This window comes from Bufo bufo, chromosome 3, assembly GCF_905171765.1.
Source record: "Bufo bufo chromosome 3, aBufBuf1.1, whole genome shotgun sequence".
Classification (NCBI taxonomy): domain Eukaryota; kingdom Metazoa; phylum Chordata; class Amphibia; order Anura; family Bufonidae; genus Bufo; species Bufo bufo.
In genome coordinates this window covers 313,373,808-313,399,248 of record NC_053391.1, presented here as the reverse complement: position 1 = coordinate 313,399,248, position 25,441 = coordinate 313,373,808, and the positions used below count along the sequence as shown (strand labels likewise).

Below are 25,441 nucleotides of genomic sequence, written 5' to 3'. Positions count from 1 at the left end.
CGCAAAAAACGGATGACATACGGAAGCATTTCCGTGTGCTATTCGTTTTTTATGGACCCATTGACTTTCTATGCGGCCAAGTATAGGACATGTTCTAAAATAAAAGGAACGGACACACGGAACGGACAGCACACGGATGACAATGAAAGGCATTCTGCAATTTTTGCGGACCCATAGAAATGAATGGGTCCGTGCATTGTCTGCAAAAATTGTGTAACGGACACGGAAGAAAAACACGGTCATGTGAATGCTCCCTTTACTTAGAGGCAGCTCCTGGTCATTTAGGCAATCGGTTCCTACAAAAGCAGTTTCTGGTGTGATGTGTCCAGCCCAACACTAAGTGCTCATGCACACAAACGTTTTTTGCTTTCCGTATACGGACCGTATTTTGATTCCGTATACGGAACCATTCATTTCAATGGGTCTGCAAAAGATGCGTACAAAACTCTGTGTGCTGTCCACATCCGTTGCTCCGTTCCGTGACCCTGCAAAAATTATGAGACATGTCCTATTCTTGTCTGTTTTGCAGACAAGAATAGGCATCTCTATAATGGGCCTCCTGTTCCGTTCCGCAAATTGCGGAAGGCACACGAGCAGCCAAAAACTGCATGGTCGTGTGCAGAAGCCCTTAAGTCTTTTCTAACCAATTTAATAAGTTTTAACTATAAAGCCAGAGATAAATATTATTTCTATTGTTTTTACTTTGCATATTTAAAAAAAAAATGGGACAACGGATAACAGAATAGATCATCTTTCCTCCTGGTTGCACAGAACCTGGCCACCATGTTGACATTCCTACTAGAAACTTTCGGCTCTTATTGCTGGAAATCTAATGGAGTATGTTTTCCCACTCTATAATGAGCCCATGGAGCTGGTTGTAGTGACCGTTCATCTCTCCCTCCAGAAGCTTCTCATGCTCTGCGGGGAAGCACATGGTGGCTGTCACAGAATGACACTTGCACCTTCACCACTATTTTGTAGGTGGGTACACGGGGACGGGGGAAGGCTTCATTTGCACAGATCAATCTTTCAAGACGCCAAACAATAAGTAGTTTGAAAAACTGTTTGCAGTATCTGATGAACATTTCCACCATCACAATCCTAGTAGATATGCCCTATATGGCCAAGCATATGTATTGTAAATGATGCTGTGGGCAGCAATAAGAGAAGTGGAAGATTATAACAAGTTTTAAGGTGGCATGATCAGATCTTAACAACATCAAAGAATTCTTTCCATTACTTAGGCTAGTTTCACACTAGCACTTAGGATCCGGCAGGAACTCTCTGCATTCTGGCATTGCCAGAAGCTTAAACATCTACATCCGGCCCCAATAACTATAATGGGGACTGGCGGAGATCTGGCAAGTATGCAGAGAATCGGCCAAAAGGCAACCGCTGTGCGCAACGGTTTTCTTCTGGGCGATTCACTGCATATATGCTGGGTTGTGACTTGACATTTATAGCATACCCACAGTATGCCATAAATGTCTGACAGATGCGATCCCACCTATGTCAAGGATGCGACCCCTTCACGTGGCTTCACATGCGCAACTCTCATTTCTGTGGGAGTTTAGCAGATTATGCTTATCCGGCTATATTCAGAACTTACATAGAAGTGAATGGAGAGAGGGGCGCATGAGTGGCCACTTCTCCACTCATAGCGGCTGTGAGATGGAACCCCATGCTAGAGACAAGTGGTACTAACATCTATCAGACATTCATGGCATATACTGTGGGGTGGGAATTACCCTTTAAGCCAGGGATGCTCAACCTGCAGCCCTCCAGCTGTTGTAAAACTACAACTCCCAACTGCCCTTCTGTAGGCTGTCAGGGAATGATGGGAGTTGTAGTTTTGCAACAGCTGGAGGGCCGCAGGTTGAGCATGGCTGCTTTAAGCTCTTTAGAATAAATGTGCTTTCACACAAATTATTTCTTGTTGTCTGAAATACAGTTATCACACAGCAAAACTACTACTTACTGCTCCTGTCTTCCATTACAGGGGCGCGAGGGGGGCAGGGGTCCTGTTCACGGTTGCTACGTTGGGGTACTGAGGGAAAAAAAAAACATAAGTCAGTGTCAAATCTAGGTTGATGGCATACACAGGCAGCTTAGATAAATGCACCTTATGGGTAAAGGGTGTCGCTAAACTCAGGTCCTGGGTGGGAAAAAAAAGCATCACATGTATTACCTTCTTTCTGCTCTTTAAGCATTATATGAAAAACATATATGTCTGATGCCCTCGTCACTGCACCGCCACACAAAGGTTGCTTCTGTTGTCCCCAGAGACACATGTGTGACCACCGCTCCATTCTCCTGCTGTGAGGAGGACGTTCTAGTGATCAGTAGTGCCCCAAGGATCAGATAAATGTTAACTGTGGGATCCTTTAAGTACAGTTAGGCAGTGCATACTACCGCAGAACAAAAGATAAGCAGGGATGGGGGGGTCAGACTTCCACCAATCAAATAGTTAGGATAGACTATCAATAGTAAAATACTGGAATACCTCTTTAAAAATACATGACTGCCTGCAACATGTTAAAGAAGAATCATGTTATCACAGAAAAAGCTTCTGCAAGTGTAGAGTATAACAAAAACTGTATTTCAATGAAATTCAGGGTATATATTTATAAACTGATGTGCAAGTCAAGTGATCATTACAGTCTATTCTTCGTGTCCGCAGAACTAACAAAACGCCCATATCCTGTGTGAAACAATGACCTCTCCTTCCTATAAGCTATACTGTGAAACTAGGTGTGAACTAAGCCAATGTCTAAGGCTAGGTCTACACGACGACATGTGTTGTGCGATAATACACAACTACACTGCAACATGTGTCACGCGACATCTTAAATAGGTTATTTGCGACTGTCGTGTCGCAGTATGTCGCAGTGCGACACCATAGACTACCATTATAAAAATTGGCGTGCAACAAAATGTCGTTGTGAAGACCTAGCCTAAGGCCCAATTCAGATGGCAGAAAGTGCTCTCCGTGTGCTGCTCAGATGAACAAGTTTGTGCCCATTTGAATCAGACCTGAGTAACAACATAAAATAAAATAAATACGTAAATGTAAGTTATTTCTGCAGAGCAGCTTAAAGGGACACTGACAGGCCAAATCAGCATATATAGTTAGATATATGACATTGCAGGTCTTATACAGTCTTTTAAAAGCATATAAGTATCCCCCCTGTCCACCTTATAAAGAGCGAAATATAAAAGTTTTATAACCTGCTTGTCCGGTCAGCAATCTGCCCAAGGGGCGGCGTTTCATGTGAAAATGCGCCCAGCCAGCCTTCCCAACTGCCGTTCTGAAGCCCCGCCCAGCTCATCATTATTCACCTCGCTGGGCGGCGGCTAGAACTCTCCCCAGTCCCGATCCTGCGCATGGGCAATTCAATTGTCCGGGCATCGTTCATGCCCAATCTTCTGCGCCTGCGCCCCGCCGTGGTTAGATCGCGCCTGCGTACACACACAGCCTGCCTGCGTCTTGGAGGCAACTGCAGCCTCAGCCATGCACTGTTCAGAGCAGCGCTTCAGAGCGCTGCTCACTCACATCGTCAAAGGGGTTAATTATAGACAATTGAATTGCCCATGCGCAGGATCGGGACTGGGGAGAGTTCTAGCCGCCGCCCAGCAAAGTGAATATTGATGAGCTGGGCGGGGCTTCAGAACGGCAGTTGGGAAGGCTGGCTGGGCGCATTTTCACATGAAATGCCGCCCCTTGGGCAGATTAGTGACCGGACAAGCAGGTTATAAAACTTTATATTTCGCTCTTTATAAGGTGGACAGGGGGGATACTTATATGCTTTTAAAAGACTGTATAAGACCTGTAATGTCATATATCTAACTATATATGCTGATTTGGCCTGTCAGTGTCCCTTTAAAGGAACATTAAACAAGAAAGAAATGTGTAAACTGCTAAGAAAAGTCTGTCTATAGCTCTGTGTGCATGGACAGCTCTGGATAGGTCATCCGTATCTGATCTGTGGGGGTCTGACACCTGGGACCCCAGCCGATCATCTGTTTTAGAAAGCACCGGCGCTTTTACCCAGCACAGTAGTGTACATTGTATAGCGGTTGTGCTTGGTATCACGCTCAGCCCATTTACCTCTATGGGGTTGAGCTGCGCCTAGGCCAGGTGACCAATGAATGCGTTGTCACTGGCCTGGGAAAAGCCTCGAGAAGGCATATCCTGAGGATAGGTTATCAGTACAAAAGTCTCAGAAAACTCCTTTAAAGCCCATTCACTTCAATAGACACTTAGGGCACTGAGAAGGAGGTGGAAACGGCAACTTCTTACAAAACCTCCCTGTTTGAGTGCAGGTATACTATTTAGTACCAGGCCACCGACACTACAGAAACTGTTATACCTCTCTCCTAAGTGCCTGATTGTCAAATTGGCCTGCTTACGGCACTATTTGGGAGAGAGGAGAATTTACGGTATTAAAGGGGGCTCTCCGGGCTTTTTATATTGAGGACCAATATCAGATCAGTGCAGGTCTGACACCCAGCAGCTCGGCTGTATGAAGGGAAGGCACGCGTGCCGTCTCCTGTCTCTCTTCCTGCTTGCCATAGACATAGCAGCAGCAAGAAAGACGGCAGGTGTCTCCTCACACAGCTGATTGGACGGGGTGTCGAGGGATCCTGAGGATAGGTCATCAATCTTAAAAGCCTGGAGAAGCCGTTCAAGTATAATTCAGCAGTCCCTATTACAGGTCCATATAAATTGTTACCCAGCTTTCCTGGGACCCTGATTGACAAATCTGTCTAGCTATGGTACAGCATGGAGGATTTGTCACTGGGTGTCTTACTCAGCTTTTCCAGGCCCCGAGTTAGTCAATCCTGCTAGGTATTCTACAATACGGGGGATTTAGCAATTCAAAAACAGGCTGATCTGGGAAAGTGGGGCAGTGATGAGGACATACTTGTTATATAATACACACGATGCCATCCTGATCTGCTGAGTGCATCTATCATACGATACCAGGACACCATTATCTGTACAGCTGCACAGTGTTGTCAGCCAGTTTTTCCAGGACCCTGAATGGCAAGTAGGTCTAGCTGTATGAAGAGATTTATCACTACATAAGGCCTCATGCACGCGACCGTTCAGTTTTTTGCGGTCCACCAACCGCGGATTCGCAATTTGCGGAACGGGCGGCCCATTGTAGACATGCCTATTCTTGTCTGCAAAACAGACAAAAATAGGACATGCTATATTTTTTTTGCGGGGCCTCGGAACAGAGCAACAGATGCGAACAGCACACGGACTGCTGTCCGCATCTTTTGCGGCCCCAAAGTAGTGAATGGGTCCGCACCCGAGCCGCAAAAACTGCAGCTCAGATGCGGACCCGAGAAACGGTCGTGTGCATGAGGCCTAACTACGCAAATTTGGAAATCAGCAATCTTGGAAATCTGGGCAACAACTTCTGCAGAGATGTAATGGAGGCTACACTTGGTATATACATTCTGTATACGCTACACCCATAAATATAATATCAGGACAGCCGTGATTCTATACTATATATATGTAGTTTGGTCTCCAGCATACCTCCACATGCTACCCGCTTTCCAAAGCTGCTGAAAGGGAAATCTGCACGAATATGCAGTGAAGATAGGAGTAATCACTACGGCTGGTACAATGTAATCACTACAGCCAGTACTACGGAAACAAAAACCCTGAACACTTGCCAGAATGCCGGATCCAGCATTAATTTCCATTGAAATGCATTAAAGCCCAAGTGTTCTGGCAAAACGGATCCGTTCTTTCCGTCCGCGCATGCGCAGACCATTAACCATTACATCTGTGGAAAAAAAAAAATACTAGATCCGTTTTTCAGGATGACAACCGGAAAGACCGATCCAGTACTGCAATGCATTTGTGAGATGGATGCACATCCGGATCCATCTCACAAATGTATCTGTTTGCGTCCAGATTGCCGTATCCGGCAGGCAGTTCCTGCAACGGAACTACCTGCTGGAATCCTCTCCCGCAAGTGTGAAAGTACCCCTTATCTGTTATCTTTCCTTTTCCTTAGATACAAGATATTTGTAATTACAAAATTGCCTAAAACAATCAGCAAATATTTGACTAAGGGCTCTTTCACACTTGCGTTATTGTCTTCCGGCATAGAGTTCCGTCGTCGGGGCTCTATGCCGGAAGAATCCTGATCAGGATTATCCTAATGCATTCTGAATGGAGAGAAATCCGTTCAGGATGCATCAGAATGTCTTCAGTTCCGGAACGGAACGTTTGTTGGCCGGAGAAAATACCGCAGCATGCTGCGCTTTTTGCTCCGGCCAAAAATCCGGAACACTTGCCGCAAGGCCGGATCCGGAATTAATGCCCATTGGAAGGCATTGATCCGGATCCGGCCTTAAGCTAAACGTCGTTTCGTCGCATTGCCGGAGCCGACATTTAGCTTTTTCAGAGTGGTTACCATGGCTGCCGGGACGCTAAAGTCCTGACAGCCATGGTAAAGTGTAGCGGGGAGCGGGGGAGCAGTATACTTACCGTCCGTGCGGCTCCCCGGGCGCTCCAGAGTGACGTCAGGGCGCCCCAAGCGCATGGATCACGTGATCGCATGGATCACGTCATCCATGCGCATGGGGCGCTCTGACGTCATTCTGGAGCGCCCGGGGAGCCGCACGGACTGTAAGTATACCCCTCCCCTGCTCCCCGCTCCTACTATGGCAACCAGGACTTTAATAGCGTCCTGGGTGCCATAGTAACACTGAAAGCATTTGGAAGACGGTTCCGTCTTCAAATGCTTTCAGTACACTTGCGTTTTTCCGGATCCGGCGGGCACCTCCGGCAACGGAAGTGCATGCCGGGTCCCAACAACGCAAGTGTGAAAGAGGCCTAATAATTTACACATTTCTGCTGAATCTTTACCCATAAATCTGTATATCAATCTGCTCAGCTCCTCCTGCTCTATAACCTGCTGCCTGCAGCTCAGACACCATGTTCAACATGACAAATCACCACACTCCTTTGTCGGATGAAGCATAAAGTATCTAAAAAAAATAATTAAGATTTGTGGTGCAAGGTATATATGTGTGATAACCGACTCCTTTTCAAAGGTAAATCTGTTCCATACTAAAACACATGCAACCAGTTCTATCTGTTGGTTCGGCGTACGGGTGGACTACTTTATTATAAGCTTGGATGAGGATTCTAGGTGGAGAGATCAGAAAGAGAAACGCTATGGGTGACAGTTATTCAAACTGGTGATCAGGAAATGAAAGGTGGAATCTGATTGATTGCTATGGCAACTATACCAGTTTTCCTTATCACCAGTTTTGATAAATTTCCATCTTTAAGGGGCATTCACATGACCGTATTTTTGGACGGCACCCGCTCTGCATTTTTTGAGGACCCATTCATTTCAAAAGATGCAGACAGCAAACCATGTTCTATCCGCATCTGTACAGTCGTGGCCAAAAGTTTTGAGAATTACATAAATATTGGAAATTGGAAAAGTTGCTGCTTAAGTTTTTATAATAGCAATTTGCATATACTCCAGAATGTTATGAAGAGTGATCAGATGAATTGCATAGTCCTTCTTTGTCATGAAAATTAACTTAATCCCAAAAAAACCTTTCCACTGCATTTCATTGCTGTCATTAAAGGACCTGCTCGGATCATTTCAGTAATCGTCTTGTTAACTCAGGTGAGAATGTTGATGAGCACAAGGCTGGAGATCATTATGTCAGGCTGATTGGGTTAAAATGGCAGACTTGACATGTTAAAAGGAGGGTGATGCTTGAAATCATTGTTCTTCCATTGTTAACCATGGTGACCTGCAAAGAAACGCGTGCAGCCATCATTGCGTTGCATAAAAATGGCTTCGGAGTGCCACCAGTGCAGAGCTTGCTCAGGAATGGCAGCAGGCAGGTGTGAGCGCATCTGCACGCACAGTGAGGCGAAGACTTTTGGAAGATGGCCTGGTGTCAAGAAGGGCAGCAAAGAAGCCACTTCTCTCCAAAAAAACCATCAGGGACAGATTGATCTTCTGCAGAAAGTATGGTGAATGGACTGCTGAGGACTGGGGCAAAGTCATATTCTCCGATGAAGCCTTTTTCCGATTGTTTGGGGCATCTGGAAAAAGGCTTGTCCGGAGAAGAAAAGGTGAGCGCTACCATCAGTCCTGTGTCATGCCAACAGTAAAGCATCCTGAGACCATTCATGTGTGGGGTTGCTTCTCATCCAAGGGAGTGGGCTCACTCACAATTTTGCCCAAAAACACAGCCATGAATAAAGACTGGTACCAAAACATCCTCCAACAGCAACTTCTTCCAACAATCCAACAACAGTCTGGTGAAGAACAATGCATTTTCCAGCACGATGGAGCACCGTGCCATAAGGCAAAAGTGATAACCAAGTGGCTCGGGAACCAAAACGTTGACATTTTGGGTCCATGGCCTGGAAACTCCCCAGATCTTAATCCCATTGAGAACTTGTGGTCAATCCTCAAGAGGCGGGTGGACAAACAAAAACCCACTAATTCTGACAAACTCCAAGAAGTGATTATGAAAGAATGGGTTGCTATCAGTCAGGAATTGGCCCAGAAGTTGATTGAGAGCATGCCCAGTCGAATTGCAGAGGTCCTGAAAAAGAAGGGCCAACACTGCAAATACTGACTCTTTGCATAAATGTCATGTAATTGTCGATAAAAGCCTTTGAAACGTATGAAGTGCGTGTAATTATATTTCACTACATCACAGAAACAACTGAAACAAAGATCTAAAAGCAGTTTAGCAGCAAACTTTGTGAAAACTAATATTTGTGTCATTCTCAAAACTTTTGGCCACGACTGTACATTCGTTCCGCTGCCCCGGAACAAGAATTGGCATTTCTAACAAAGGAAGGTAAATGCAGAACGCATACGGCTGGTATCTGTGTTTTGCGGATTCACAATTTGCAGACCACAAAAAGGACGCGGCTGTATGAATGCCCCCTTATGCTGAGGATAATCAGGCAGTCTCACGTGGTGTGCCTCTGCATCCTGCAAACCATCTAGACAGGGAGCATGATGACTGACTTGCGGATAAGGTAGGGAGAATTGCTCAAAGAAAGCGTTAATATAAAAATATAATATAATATAAAATATTCTTATGCTCAAAACAACTTAAAAGGGTTTTTGCCACCACAGACAATGGGGGCATATCACTAGGATATGCCCCCGTTGTCTGTGGGACCCACACCTACACGGAGAACAGAGCGGGGAAAGTAGTGGAGGGCACTCTGCATGCGCAGCCGCACTCCATTCATTTCTATGGGCCTGCTGAAAATTTCCGTCAGCCTCATAGAAATAAATGGGAGCAGGGGCTGCGCATGCACAGTGTGCTGCCATTCACTTGTATGGGAGCAACGCTTGGTGGTGGTCGGACCCCGGGAAACTTGGGGTCCTCCAGCCACACTCTCCCAGATCTGTTCTCGTTGTAGGTGCAGGTCCCAGAGGTGGGATGCGCACCTATTAGACAATGGGGACATATCCCAGTGATATGCCCCCATTGTCTATGATAGGAATACCCCTTTAAAAGGGGTTGTGTCACAAAATATTCTATATTCAAACTGGCACCTGGATCTGAATACTGCCGTAAATGCATGTAATTAAAATGTATTATGGCTAGTGAGCAATTTAATAAAACATATCTATACAGTGTTACCTCATTTTTTGTCCATCTCACGATGCTAGTAGAACGTGCTCAGTTTTAGGGTCCATTCACACGTTCGTAGTGTATTGCGGATCTGCAATACACCCGGCCGGCACCCCCCATAGAACTGCCTATTCTTGTCCGCAATTGCGGACAAGAATAGGACATGTTCTATTTTTTTGCGGAGCCGCGGACCGGAAGTTTGGGGACGTGCTCCGGAAATGCGGACAGAGCACCTAGTGTGCTCTCCGCATCTCTTCCAGCCCCGTAGAGAATGAATGGGTCCGCACCCGTTCCCGATATTGTGGAACGGATGCAAACCCATTTCTAAATCTTCAACTGCTACCAGCCATATCCTCTGTTAGGGTGCCTTCACACAATTCCAAAAATTAAAATCACCTGAATGGGACTTGCAGAAATCCAGGTGCTTTCAGCCCCATTCAAATGAATGAACTGATTTTCAGTCACTAGTGTTGAGCAAATCGGGTTTGGATTGCTGTATTCAAAAGGAGAATCATTTGTAAACTTCATTATGAAAATAGCCTCCGTCCTTCTGTAAAATGTGACAGTTTATTCACATAAATTAGTGTCAAAATCCAAAGCTGAACAGATTTTGACCCAAACATTTTACAGAAGGACGGAGGCTATATTCTTAATGAATCTGGTTCAGATACAGCAATGCAAACCGGAATAGCTCAACACTAGAAGGCACCCTAAGGGTGCTGGCACACAGTGCAGTTCTGACATGCATTTAGGATGCAGTTTTCCATTTAGCCAGTTTAGCAGCCTCATTAACCCCTGGTGTTCTGCATAGTGGAAATTATTTCATTCATTTCAGCTAGCTACAATAAAAAATGCATCTTAACTGCATGTCAGAACTGCACTCTGTGCCGTCACCCTTAGGCTACTTTCAGACTAGGAGCAGGACGGATCCAACAGGCTGTTCACCCTGTCGGATCCGTCCTGACGCTATTTTGCCGTGCCGCCAGACTGCCGCTCCGTCCATATTGACTATAAAGGAGACGGGGCGCAGCACGGCAGTGCACGGCGAACGGCCGCCGGACTAAAAGTACTGCATGTCCAACTTTTTAGGCTACTTTCACACTAGCGTTCGGAGCGGGTCCGTCTGATGTTTCATCAGACGGATCCGCTCCTATAATGCAGACGTTTGCATCCGTTCAGAACGGATCCGTCTGCATTATAACTTAGAAAAATTTCTAAGTGTGAAAGTAGCCTGAGCGGATCCGTTCAGACTTTACATTGTAAGTCAATGGGGAACGGATCCGCTTGAAGATTGAGCCATATGGTGTCATCTTCAAGCGGATCCGTCCCCATTGACTTCCATTATAAGTCTGGACGGATCCGCTCGCCTCCGCACGGCCAGGCGGATGCGGAGGCTGAGGCTGAGCGCTGGCAGGCGGATGCATTCTCAGTGGATCCGCCTCCACTGAGAATGCATTAGGGCCGGACGGCTGCGTTCAGGGCCGCTTGTGAGCCCCTTCAAACGGAGCTCACGAGCGGACACCTGAACGCAGGTGTGAAAGTAGCCTTAGTCCGGCAGCGTCTCACCGCGAACTGCCGTGCTGCGCCCCCATTATAGTCAATGGGGATGGAGCGGCGGTCCGGCGAAATAGCAGCAGGACGGATCCGACAGGGTGAACAGCCTGTTGGATCCATCCTGCCGCTAGTGTGAAAGTAGCCTTAGAAGCTGTAGCAGTTACAGGGAGAAAGCTGCAGCAGAAAGTCCACCCCCTGAGCTGTCAGACTGAAGATGATCTAGCTGAGCAGTTGGAGCAAGGAATGGGGAGCTCTCTGGATCCATGCGAGTTAGGCCTCTTTCACAAGGGCGTGACGGATTGGCTCCGGATGCGTTCAGTGAAACTCGCATCATTTTGCAAGCAAGTTCAGTCAGTTTTGTCGGCGATTGCGTTCAGTTGTTTAGTTTTTTTCCTGCACGGGTGATAAAAAAACCGGAAGGTTTACAAACAACATCTCTTAGCAACCATCAGTGAAAAAAACGCATTGCATCCACACTTGCTTGCGGATGCAATGCTTTTTTCACTGAAGCCCCATTCACTTCTATGGGTCCACGGCTGCGTGAAAAAAGCTGAATATAGAACATGCTGCGTTTTTCACGCAGCGCAGAACTGATGTACACAGAACTACTGAAATTAATAGGTCAAAATTCAGTGCGGGTGATATGCGTTCACGTCACGCATTGCACCCGCATGGAAAACTCGCTTGTGTGAAAGGGGCCTTACAGGGCCAGTTCTAGCTTTGTTAGGCTTCATGCACATGGCTGTTTTGGTCCGCATCCGAGCCATTCACTTCAATGGGGCCGCAAAAAATGCGGACAGCACTCCATGTGGCCCCGCAAAAAAAATATAGCATGTCCTATTCTTGTCCGCGCTTTGCGGACAAGAATAGGCAGTTATATTAAAGGCTGTCCGTGCCATTCCGCAAATTGCGAAACGCGCACGGACGTCATCCGTGTTTTGCGGACCGCAAAACACACCACGGTCATGTGCATGTAGCCTTAGAAAGAGATTGCTGTGTACTATATAATGTTTGTAGGTATACAACCTATAAAACCAGTCCCACATGGGCCTATTTTTGCATCAATGAAGCCAAAACCAGGAGTTCTGAAATATGGAAGAAGTCCTTTTGCATCAAACATCCAGCAGTCTAGAATGGAAATATTCAATTTCCAATAAGGCTTGTATCCATAGCATAGCAAACAATCTCAAAAGTGGGCACCATAAGGCTGGAGACGTACCATACTTCGCCCATTGTGCCAGTCTTTCCTTTATGCTTTTCCTTCCTTTTGGATCCACTCCTGACGTTAACACCGCATCCAGAACTACATATGTGATTTTAACCTAATGCGACCTACTGAAATCCTGTGCGGTACTACATGTACCACATATGCAGTCTACCCTGGTAGCAATTATTTCCACAATTAAGAATAAAACCAATTCTAGATAAAAAAAAATAACAAAGTTCCCCAAAGGGTACCACAAAACATAAGGCAGAGATATGAATGGGATGGAGAAGAGTTTTTCGCTATAGTCAGTAGGTCCACATGAAAACTACCCAGGGGGAGGCTGCGTGTGCAGAATTACATTGTAGAGACTCCATTTGTGAAGCACCCCCCCCCCCCCCCCCCCCCCAAAAAAAATAATAATTAAATAAAGAATCCAAAACTAAATAATTCCAGCAAAGTATAAATTCCATAAAGCCATACATAGAAGGTCCTGGCACACATTACCTGCTATTAACCTGCACACACCCGTACACAGCGCACTTCCTTTACAAACACTGTACACTCATGGGAGAGCTATGCACGCAAACATCAGCCACGTTCTGCACCTTGTGTAACCTGACATCTACATTCCCTTTATAGGCCGAGTCCGAAACTGTGGTCTAAGGAAAGCCTATGAGACAACCGAGCTCTGTCCGAACGAGGTGGAACTAAGAGCTGGTGACAGAAGGCCTAACCATGTGACAGAACCGCAGAACAGATTACTGACAGGCCTGAATCATGCAGGCAGCTATGTGAGGTATGTGTACCTTGCCCAGCAGAGGAAACATTAACCTGAGAGCACACAGCCTACGTTTTACAGTAGCCAAGGGACAAAATCCAGACAGAAACACGCAAGAGTCCATGGAAAATCTCTTCCCAAATTGGAGTTATCTGACCGAAAAAATAGCATATTTACAGGGTTGTTGGACAGGAATTTTATTTTATTTTTTATTTCAGGTAGATTGATCTTTTTTATTTCAAAGAAAGAAATATCTCTCCAAGCTGCTGGGTCCTTCCCAGTTCTGGTTCCACACAAACAAAATATTTATTTTTGCAACTGAGAATCCATACATATGAACGGGGTTACTTGATATCTGATAGCCTCATTCAGGTGTACGGGTCAGTCACAAATATTCCTGCATAAGAACACACAGCTAATGGAGGTTTTCAAGAGTACTATACTTTTTAACACATATGCTCATTTAGTAGCTTACATCTTCTCCATGCTTTTTATCTGGACGCTCTTGACCTGTTCTCACCATGTAAGACAATCACCTCTGGTTTCTTTACATCCTGTATGTAGCACTTTTTCTTATGTATCCAACCAAACCCATGATGACTTCTCTGCCACAGCTCCAGCATCTCCCCTAACAAGCCCTAGCTAGTTTATAGCTCCTCCCACTAGCTAATTACATAGACACTCCCCTATCACTGCCCCTTACAAGCCCCATCTAGTTTATAGCTCCTCCCACCAGCTATTTACATAGACACTCCCCTATTACTGCCCCTTACAACCCCCAGCTAGTTTATAGCTCCTCCCACCAGCTAATTACATGCAGGGCTGTGGAGTCGGAGTCGAGGTCGGGGGAAATTTTGGGTACCTGGAGTCGGAGTCAGCAAACAATGCACCGACTCCGACTCCTACTAAATTTAGATTGGAATAAAAAAAAAAAGCAAGTTTAAATGTCCCAATTCACAAAAAGTTATAATTAATGACTTCTCTACTGTAAGAATAAAGGCCAATGCATGCAGTACCTCACGTAACCGCAAAACTAACACGTTAAGTGACCGTGAAGAAGCATGCTTTTCATGTGCTTCACTATATGGCACGCAACGCACAATTAGGAGCTGCAATACTTATACTTTCCATAATGTTGTGTTCTGCTTTTACAGGGAACGCAGCGTCCATGTGTAACCTAGCCTCTCACTGATAAGGGATTAAAAAAATATGTTTTTTGCAGGACTAGAGAGTGAGACACTTGTATAAGTGAAGGGAATGGAGGGCCAATAGTTCAAGACTGAAGCTGTAAACCATTGGAAAAACTGCTGTCATTCAGCTAAGGCTATAAAAACTTGTAAACTCTGATTGTTAGCTTAAACTTTAAACATGACTATGGGATTCTACTAGGGAAATCATGTTTTACAATAAATGCCCCTTCCTGGATCCTCCCACTGCCCTATCTTCAGCAGAAGATCAGCACACAAAGGAGAAGGCAGCAGCTTACTAGCCAGTAGTTCTGTGGTAGGTTGCGTTTCTTTCCCTCAAGGAATGTATAAAATACATATGCATATTAATACAGAGGAGTCGGAGTCGGAAGTACATAAAACTGAGGAGTCGGAGTATTTATCTACCGACTCCACAGCCCTGGTTACATGGACACTCCCCTATCACTGCCCCTTACAACCCCCAGCTAGTTTATAGCTCCTCCCACCAGCTAGTTACATGGACACTCCCCTATCACTGCCCCTTACAACCCCCAGCTAGTTTATAGCTCCTCCCACAAGCTAGTTACAGAGACACTTCCCTATCATTGCCCCTTACAACCCCCAGCTAGTTTATAGCTCCTCCCACAAGCTAATTACATAGACACTCCCCCTTACAACCCCCAGCTAGTTTATAGCAACTCCCAACCACCTCTATTTACATACACACTCCCCTATCACTGCCCCTAACACCCAGCTAGTTTATAGCTCCTCCCACCAGCTATTTACAGACACTCCCCTATCACTGCCCCTTACAACCCCCAGCTAGTTTATAGCTCCTCCCACCAGCTAGTTACATGGATACTCCCCTATCACTGCCCCTTACAACCCCCAGCTAGTTTATAGCTCCTCCCACAAGCTAGTTACAGAGACACTTCCCTATCATTGCCCCTTACAACCCCCAGCTAGTTTATAGCTCCTCCCACCAGCTAGTTACATGGACACTCCCCTATCACTGCCCCTTACAACCCCCAGCTAGTTTATAGCTCCTCCCACAAGCTAGTTACAGAGACACTTCCCTATCATTGCCCCTTACAACCCCCAGCTAGTTTATAGCTCCTCCCACCAGCTAGTTACATGGACACTCCCCTATCACTGCCCCTTACAACCCCCAGCTAGTTTATAGCTCCTCCCACAAGCTAGTTACAGAGACACTCCCCTATCACTGCCCCTTACAACCCCCAGCTAGTTTATAGCTCCTCCCACCAGCTAGTTACATGGACACTCCCCTATCACTGCCCCTTACAACCCCCAGCTAGTTTATAGCTCCTCCCACAAGCTAGTTACAGAGACACTTCCCTATCATTGCCCCTTACAACCCCCAGCTAGTTTATAGCTCCTCCCACCAGCTAGTTACATGGACACTCCCCTATCACTGCCCCTTACAACCCCCAGCTAGTTTATAGCTCCTCCCACAAGCTAGTTACAGAGACACTTCCCTATCATTGCCCCTTACAACCCCCAGCTAGTTTATAGCTCCTCCCACCAGCTAGTTACATGGACACTCCCCTATCACTGCCCCTTACAACCCCCAGCTAGTTTATAGCTCCTCCCACAAGCTAGTTACAGAGACACTTCCCTATCATTGCCCCTTACAACCCCCAGCTAGTTTATAGCTCCTCCCACAAGCTAATTACATAGACACTCCCCCTTACAACCCCCAGCTAGTTTATAGCAACTCCCAACCACCTCTATTTACATACACACTCCCCCACTGTCCCCATCTACTCCCAGCTAGTTTATAGCTCCTCCTAAATATCTACATATCACTGACACGCCCATGGACATAACATCACGGGAAGTAAGAAAGAGCTACATGACATGGACAGCCCAGAATGGAACATAGGAGCAATAAATGTAAAAAACACATTACAAAGTGACAGCTACAGTACATTCACAAATGATCATGTTAACCACTTCACATCCGGGCCATTTGCCCCCTTCTTGACCAGGCCGAATTTTGCAAATCTGACATATCTCACTTTATGCGGTAATTGCTTTGGAACACTTTTATTTATCCAAACCATTCAGAGATTGTTTTCTCGTGACACATTGTACTTCATGATAGTCAAATTTGAGTCAATATATTTCACCTTTATTTATGAAAAAATCCCAAATTTACCCAAAATTGTGAAAAATTCTATTTTCTAAATTTCAATTTCTCTGCTTTTAAAACAAAGTGATACCTCATAAAATATTTATAATTTAACATTCCCAGTGCTCCAGACTAAAAATACCTAGTAGCCATTGGCTCCTGAACTGAAAAATTTTGGAGCCAAATAAAATTTTTAGTCGCCAAATCGAATCAAAATTTTGGTATCGTGACAACGCTACGCCGATCAGATCAGCGTAGGGTTGTTTCGATACCAAAATTTTGATTCACTTTCGTCACCATAAAAAAGTATTGCGATAATTAATACCGCGCAAAAAAAAAAAAAAAACACACCAAAAAAAGCCGCGTGCATTTCGCATTTTATGAAACGTTCGGCCCATAATAGAACAGTCCGATCCTATTTTTTGGGGTCACAAGGTGACAAAAAATGGCAAATGCTCACCGCATAGGAGATATTTTTTAATAATTTAATAGTTTGGACTTTTCGGAAGCAGCGCTATGTAATATGTTTATTTATTTATTGTTTATACACTGCTCCAAAAAATAAAGGGAACACAAAAATAACACATCCTAGATCTGAATTAATTAAATATTCTTCTGAAATACTTTGTTCTTTATATAGTTGAATGTGCTGACAACAAAATCACACAAAAATTAAAAATGGAAATCAAATTTTTCAACCCATGGAGGTCTGGATTTGGAGTCACACTCAAAATTAAAGTGGAAAAACACACTATAGGCTGATCCAACTTTGATGTAATGTCCTTAAAACAAGTCAAAATGAGGCTCAGTAGTGTGTGTGGCCTCCACGTGCCTGTATGACCTCCCTACAACGCCTGTGCATGCTCCTGATGAGGTGGCGGACGGTCTCCTGAGGGATCTCCTCCCAGACCTGGACTAAAGCATCTGCCAACTCCTGGACAGTCTGTGGTGCAACGTGATGTTGGTGGATAGAGCGAGACATGATGTCCCAGATGTGCTCAATTGGATTCAGGTCTGGGGAACGGGTGGGCCAGTCCATAGCATCAATGCCTTCGTCTTGCAGGAACTGCTGACACATTTCAGCCACATGAGGTCTAGCATTGGCTTGCATTAGGAGGAACCCAGGGCCAACCGCACCAGCATATGGTCTCACAAGGGGTCTGAGGATCTCATCTCGGTACCTAATGGCAGTCAGGCTACCTCTGGCGAGCACATGGAGGGCTGTGCGGCCCTCCAAAGAAATGCCACCCCACACCATTACTGACCCAATGCCAAACCGGTCATGCTGGAGGATGTTGCAGCCAGCAGAACGTTCTCCACGGCGTCTCAAGACTCTGTCACATGTGCTCAGTGTGAACCTGCTTTCATCTGTGAAGAGCACAGGGCGCCAGTGGCGAATTTGCCAATCTTGGTGTTCTCTGGCAAATGCCAAACGTTTTGCACGGTGTTGGGCTGTAAGCACAACCCCCACCTGTGGACGTCGGGCCCTCATATCACCCTCATGGAGTCTGTTTCTGACCGTTTGAGCAGACACATGCACATTAGTGGCCTGCTGGAGGTCATTTTGCAGGGCTCTGGCAGTGCTCCTCCTGTTCCTCCTTGCACAAAGGCAGAGGTAGCGGTCCTGCTGCTAGGTTGTTGTCCTTCTATGGCCTCCTCCACGTCTCCTGATGTACTGGCCTGTCTCCTGGTAGCGCCTCCATGCTCTGGACACTACGCTGACAGACACAGCAAACCTTCTTGCCACAGCTCGCATTGATGTGCCATCCTGGATAAGCTGCACTACCTGAGCCACTTGTGTGGGTTGTAGACTCTGTCTCATGCTACCACTAGAGTGAAAGCACCGCCAGCATTCAAAAGTGACCAAAACATCAGCCAGGAAGCATAGGAACTGAGAAGTGGTCTGTGGTCACCACCTGCAGAACCACTCCTTTATTAGGGGTGTCTTGCTAATTGCCTATAATTTCCACCTGTTGTCTATCCCATTTGCACAACAGCATGTGAAATTGATTGTCACTCAGTGTTGCTTCCTAAGTGGACAGTTTGATTTCACAGAAGTGTGATTGACTTGGAATTACATTGTGTTGTTTAAGTGTTCCCTTTATTTTTTTTGAGCAGTGTATATTTTATATGTAAAATTGGGAAAGGGGGGATTTAAACTTAATATTTTAGGGTACTTTCACACTAGCGTTTTTCATTTCCGGCAGAGTTCCGTCTTAGGAGCTCTATACTGGAAAAGAACTGATCAGTTTTATCCCCATGCATTCTGAATGGAGAGTAATCCGTTCCGTTTGCATCAGGATGTCTTCAGTTCAGTCGTTTTGACTGATCAGGCAAAAGATAAAACCGTAGCATGCTACGGTTTTATCTCCGGCGAAAAAAACTGAAGATTTGCCTGAATGCCGGATCCGGCATTTTTCCCCATAGGAATGTATTAGTGCCGTATCCGGCATTCAAAATACCGGAATGCAGGAGCGGTAAAAATGTGTAAAAAGATACAAGACGGATCCGTCTGTCCGCATGACAAGTGGAGAGATGGATTCGTTCTTGCAATACATTTGTGAGACGGATCCGCATCCGGATGCGTCTCACAAATGCTTTCAGTCACATCCAGATCGAGATCGGCAGATCCGGCGGGCAGTTCCGACGACGGAACTGCTTGCCGGATCACACTGCCACAAGAGTGAAAGTAGCCTTAGTGGTTTTTTTTTTTGGTTTTTTTACTATTAGCCCCCTTAAGGGCTGGAACCCTTGTCCTATTCACCCTTAGGCCCCTTTCACATGGGCGAGATTTCTGTGCGGGTGCAATGCTTGAAGTGAACGCATTGCACCCGCACTGAATCCGGACCCATTCACTTCTATGGGGCTGTTCACATGAGCGGTGATTTTTAAGCATCACTTGTGCATTGCGTGAAAATCGCAGCATGCTCTATATTCTGCGTTTTTCACGCAACGCAGGCCCCATAGAAGTTAATGGGGCTGCGTGAAAATCGCAAGCATCCGCAAGCAAGTGCGGATGTGGTGCTATTTTCACGCATGGTTGCTAGGATGAAAGTCTATTCACTGTTATTTTCTCTTATAACATGGTTATAAGGGAAAATAATAGCATTCTTTAATACAGAATGCTTAGTAGAAGGTCAATATAATAAACATTATATACACCCCAGTATAATAAACATTGGTGGCACAGTGCACCCCCCCCCCCCCAACACCCCAGTATAATAATCATTGGTGGCACAGTGTGCCCCCCCCTACACCCCAGTATAATAAACATTGGTGGCGCAGTGCGCCCCCCCAGTATAATAAACATTGGTGGCGCAGTGCGCCCCCCCAAACACCCCAGTATAATAAACATTGGTGGCGCAGTGCGCCCCCCCACCCCAGTATAATAAACATTGGTGGCGCAGTGCGCCCCCCCAACACCCCAGTATAATAATCATTGGTGGCACAGTGTGCCCCCCCCACACCCCAGTATAATAAACATTGGTGGCGCAGTGCGGCCCCAACAGACCATGTGATGAGCTCAGTGACGTCACCACAGGTCCTGAAGAAAGAACAGGAGACCGGCAGCTACGCGATCAATTGGAGGAGGTGAGTTAATATTTTTTTTTATTTTTTAATCCTCATTGGCACTTCCCACTGCGCCACCAATGTTTATTATACTGGGGGGGAAGGGGGGAACGCACTGCGCCACCAATGAAGATAACTGACCTTAGTTTTTAGTGACGGATCAGTTTCTTTCTCCGTTTTTTATGACTTAACCGAATGCTGCTGGAATCGAAGACATCCTGATACATCCTGAATGGATCTCTTTCTGCTCAGAATGCATCAGGACCATACAGAAACTTTTTTTCCACTACCGGAAAACAACAACACAAGTGTGAAACAGGCCTTAGTTATCTGCTTTGGAACCAATTACCAGTTTTCTGTCGAATTATGGACTCCAGTCACAATGGTTTCAACATATAATGGTCATCTAAGAACCAATTAATATCATAACTTGAGGAGTCACATGTATTCAAAAACAGTTCCCTAATGGGGTTTTTCGGTTTGCATCAACATCCTTTAACCACCTCCCATCCGCCCGCTGACCATAAACGTCCGGGAGGTGGATGTCTATCTCTGAATGGACGTTTCTGAACGCTAATCGTGCAGCTGCTGAGTCAGGGGCCCGCTGTCAGTGACAACCCAGAGAGAAGGCAGGGACAGTTCCCAAATGTCCCTGCCTTCTAGATCGCTGTATACACAGCCTCTCCCATGTGTGTGGTGTTTGGTGAACCGCACTTATTTACTATACTATTAGGTCTTCCACTATACTGGTATGTTATTATGCTGCTTTGTCTGATGTGTATATTTCTGTGGTGGATCACGCCTCGGTGTAGGTTTTCTTCTTATCCTCAATTTTGAAAAGCTATTTTTTTATAGTGCTTGTCCACTTGACTAACTTTTGGATTAACACTGCTAGGTGTGCCTTACTTGTAGTAGGTATATATACACACACGCAAGGATACTTTTTGGACCGGACAGAAAAGTGCAGCGTTCCATGTCTGTCCTGTCAAACACCAGTAACCAGACGTATACTGTGTAGCATTGGTTTTGGCAATGGCAACAGGATCCAGCCATTTAGGCACAAACAGTCAAAAACGTCACGCCTCAACTGGCAAGAATGTGGCGTGAACCTAAACTAAATACTAATGGCTTGTGCTGATAGTAGTTTGATATTAATTGCACATCCATCCCAAACTCTACACACTGCCGAAAAATAGAAGGCGTCAACAGATCACTTCCCCCTCTGTAATTACTACGGCCAGGAGGCACTCCTCAGATGTCCACATTCTGAGCTCAAGATCAGACATGTGTCTCCCACCAGCACACGGCTCTAGCCACTATTGCTATCTGCAAAAAACGGATAGCCGCTGTGTGCGTTCTGCTATTTGTGGAAGGTAACGTCCTGTACTCTAGAACAGTCCTATCTTGTCAGACAAGAATAGGACAAGAAAAATGTTCTATTTTTTTGCGGGGCCCAGGAATGGACATACGGATGTGGAAATCACACGTTGAGCTGTCCGCATCTCTTGCAGCCCCATCGAAGTGAATGGGTCCGCATCCAACCCACAAAAAATTGTGAGTCGAATGCGGACAAAAAATACATTAGTATGCATGAGCCCTTATAGAGAACCTGAGAGACAGTGAGGGTATTACACTGCCCGATGTTCGGCCCATTGTGAGGAACCAGTGTCCATAGGATAACTGGCCCCTATAATGGTGCCAGCGGTAAATAAGTAGACATTTGTCGCAGATGGTATCTTTCATCCAGAATAAAAGATGCCCGCTTATCAGCAGCACATTGCACTGTGTAATCAGGGACACGCTGACGATAATGAATGAGGGAGGAAGAATTGTGGCAGCAATCATTGCTTTCCATCTGCTGATCTGGGTACAGTGCCACGTGGCTAATCACCAGTGGTTTACTTGGCCCTAAAGCACAAATTTTATGCAAATTGCTGCAGTTTTGCTGCATGGCACACTACCACCCTGGGCCCCGCAGAGCTATGGGGACTGGATATTGTGGATGTGCTAGCGGTGATCTAGCAACCCATGTCCTCAGCTCTATACACAAAATCCAGGTGACAGGTTCCCTTTAAGGCCTGGTTAGTTCTGTGCTTAATCGCCTTTTCAGTGGATATCGATTCGGAATTTGTCATTATCAAGCCGGGCTCCTGCTGTAACGGCTGGGATCAGAGAACTCCAAACCCATTCCGTGGTCCAGGGCAACTGCAGCATATAGGCTGACAGAGGGAGAGAGCTCATCAGCAAATACAATCGCGGGGTGCTGATGTATTGCTATGGCAACAGACCGCCTGTAACTGTTACAGAGATACAAGTTATACCAATGCATTACAAAAAACTACCTCCCCTAGTGGGACTACAAAAAAAACTTTTTGTGGAAATTTGTTTTTATTTATCTATGTTTTACTTTATCAGAATAAACTTTATTAATCTTTAGTGGCTAAAGGGATCAATAAAGTTGGGTGCAGGTCTAAAAGTATGGGCTAAAACGTTCTCCAGTAAATCCAAAAGATAGAGCCGTCCTCCAAAATATCTTCACAAAAAATTGTGCTGCAGATTTTGTTGTGAATCTTCCCCAAATCTTAGCCCTTTCTTGGCAAGACTGAAATCCGCACAAACAACTGACATACCGCAGTTTTCAAAATGTGGCATCTTAGACCATGACCGTTTTCCGACTAGACAGCAAGCTAGGCACCATGGATTTTTCTAGTGCCGTGTGACACTGGGTTATGTCTAAGTGCACTTACCTTAGTAAATATGGGCCGGCGCGCACCACCGTAATGTAGAGAATGTCTCCAGACCAGTATGATGGCTCTTCTCTTTCGAGAATACAGCCTGACGTACTCCATCCAGATTGGTCAGGTCCTGCTCTGTGATCCCTGATGGCCTAAGGCCATACTTTTGTTTCCTGATACAGTTTTTGAAGGCAAAATCAAGAGTGAAGCACTAAGGCCTCATTCACAGCATGTATTTGTGGATCACAAGCAAATCCGTTCATTTCCATGAGGCTGCAATCTGTGTGCTGCACATTATATAACGTGTCCTATTCTTTACGCAGACAGAAATAAGCATTGTGACAATGGGGCCTGCAAATACGGCGGACCGCAAGCCAAAACTGCATCAGGAAACCCGAATATGTCGCAGCACCCTAAGGTGGGACTACACCTGCAATCATCCTTAGGGCTCAGGCACACAGAGGCATTTTTTTGCGCGTCTGATGCAGATCCATTTACTTCAACGGGGCCGCACGCTGTCTGCATCTTTATGTCCATTCCGTTGTCCCGCAAAAATATAGACCATCTCCTATTCTTGTCCGTTTTACAGAAAAGGATAGGACTGTTCTATCGAAGGTAGGGCTTCCATTCTGTAAAATGTGGAATGCACGCGGCCAGTATCCATTTTTTGCGGATGCGCAATTTGCAGCTACGGTCATGAGCCCTTATTTCGGGTTCATTTCTCTGCGGATTTGCACATCCTCTGGATAAACAATAGACACGCGGCAGACTTCAAAATCCGCACGGCAGGTCAACATCCAGGCAGAAGACTTCTGCACCGTGTACATGAGATCACAAAAAACTCATGTACTTTGATGTAGATTTTGTAGAGTAATACACACCGTGTGCATGTGACCTGTCCATAGCCCCAGATCTCACCACCATGACCTAAGGAGGACCTCCGCTTGGAATCATCCCCAGCATTAGCCTCCTGGATCATGTCTAGCACCTGCTCTTACCACAAGGTTTATGGAAGGACTCTAGCTGGAATTATACTTCCATTATGCTAGGGTCCTAGAAAGCTGTCCACTCTGGTCTCCTTCAGGTAAGGTGTAAGGACTGACAACCTGGACTCTTCCCATTGTAAGGCGAAGGGAAGGACATGTCCTAGAGCAGGGATCGGCAACCTGCAGCACTCCAGCTGTTGTGGAACTACAATTCCCAGCATGCTCCATTCATGTCTATGAGAGTTCTTAGAAGAGCAGAGCAAGAGGGCATGTTGGGAGTTGTACTTTCACAATCTACTCCTGTCCTAGAGCCAACCCTAGTTCCAGCCTCCTTTATGCTATGTATAAAGAGGACCTCCATTTGGAGTCTGTGATTTTATGGTCCAAGGAGGGACTCTACCTGGAAACGTCCCCAGCATCTGCTCCTGCTGTGATCTTAGGAGGGACTCCACCTGCAAACAGCCTTGCTCTTCCTCAGTCTAAAGAAGGACTCCAGCTGGAATCCTTCCATTCGCGGATTTTGCCGCCCTTGTGATATATAGCCTTTAATAGGAGGCCAATACGCACAGAGGAAAATACGTCCCTCGGGTCACATAGCAGTCACGCTGCCGATACGAAGGGAAGATACAGCGCCGTATACGCCCTACAAAGTGATGGCCAGCCGGGAGCAGAGCTGATGTTCCGGTACAGAGCAGGTAACAGTAGACGTCTCTCACCTGACAAGTCCCGGGGCGGCTCCTCGCTCTCCTGTTCTCCCTCTCTTTCCCTCTCGCCGATCTCCCTGTGTCCTGGTGCTCTCTCAGTCTCTCCCTCTGACATCACAGGAAGTCCTACCTGTCCGGGGCAGCCAGAACCGGAAGCTCGGGATGAATTCCGCGCGCGGGCTCACGGGAGTTGTAGTGTCCTGCGACTGTCGGGCTAGAGATTGTGATGGGCTGCTCGCCGCTGCACGTGGTGGGCACTTTCCTTTTAGACCTGTGTTCAGACAGTCTGCGTTTCATTATCATAGGTTCTGGAGATGTGACCTCTACCGCTACACGTTGTACTGATAATTATTGTCTTTACTGATGAAGCTGTGACTATTTGTGTTTGGCATTTTTTGCTGTGGCAGCTATCATCATCTTGAAGGTAGCTGCAGCCAATGAATCTGCTCTCCTAGTGGTCCTCTGGCTGTCTGAGGTCCAACCATGTCACATCTGATGTCCCCTGCCAGAACATAAATCTGCTCCAGCTAGGAGCTGAAATAGATTTCTTTTAGAATGTGCGCCAGTTTTCTGCTGTAAATATAGCAAATGTGTCCGTCCGCCACTTCTGCTAAACTCTACACATTTATCATTTTTTTGGAAAAGTGCCAAGAGTAGGGTTGCCACCTTTCCCAACATTAAATCCAGCCACATTAAGCTACACCCCAAAGAGGTGGCTCAACACTGGGCGTTAAGTCGCTATCATACTGTGGCTCCCAATAACATTAGTGCCGCCCAGAATTAATAATGCCCCCAGTAATAGTATGCCCCCATTAGTACCCCCCAGAATTAATACTGTTCACATTAGTGCCCTCCAGTAATAGTAATGCCCCCCAGTAAGAATAATGCTCCTATTAGTGCCCCCC

The 25,441-nt window shown here is 46.0% G+C and overlaps 1 protein-coding gene across 4 annotated transcripts in view; it reads right to left on the bottom strand.

Moving 5' to 3' along the window:
• The window catches only part of PHACTR4 (phosphatase and actin regulator 4), a 64,516-nt gene extending 39,863 nt beyond the window's left edge, over positions 1-24,653 (bottom strand). For all 4 annotated transcript variants that reach the window (XM_040424278.1, XM_040424280.1, XM_040424281.1 and 1 more), the window contains exons 1-2: positions 24,549-24,653; positions 1,979-2,047 (exon numbers count right to left, since the gene is read on the bottom strand). In XM_040424278.1, the coding sequence (XP_040280212.1) occupies positions 1,979-2,047; positions 24,549-24,651 (172 nt within the window). In that variant the 5' untranslated portion in view covers positions 24,652-24,653. The remainder of the gene's footprint in view (positions 1-1,978; positions 2,048-24,548) is intronic.
• Positions 24,654-25,441: the final 788 nt, after the last annotated feature.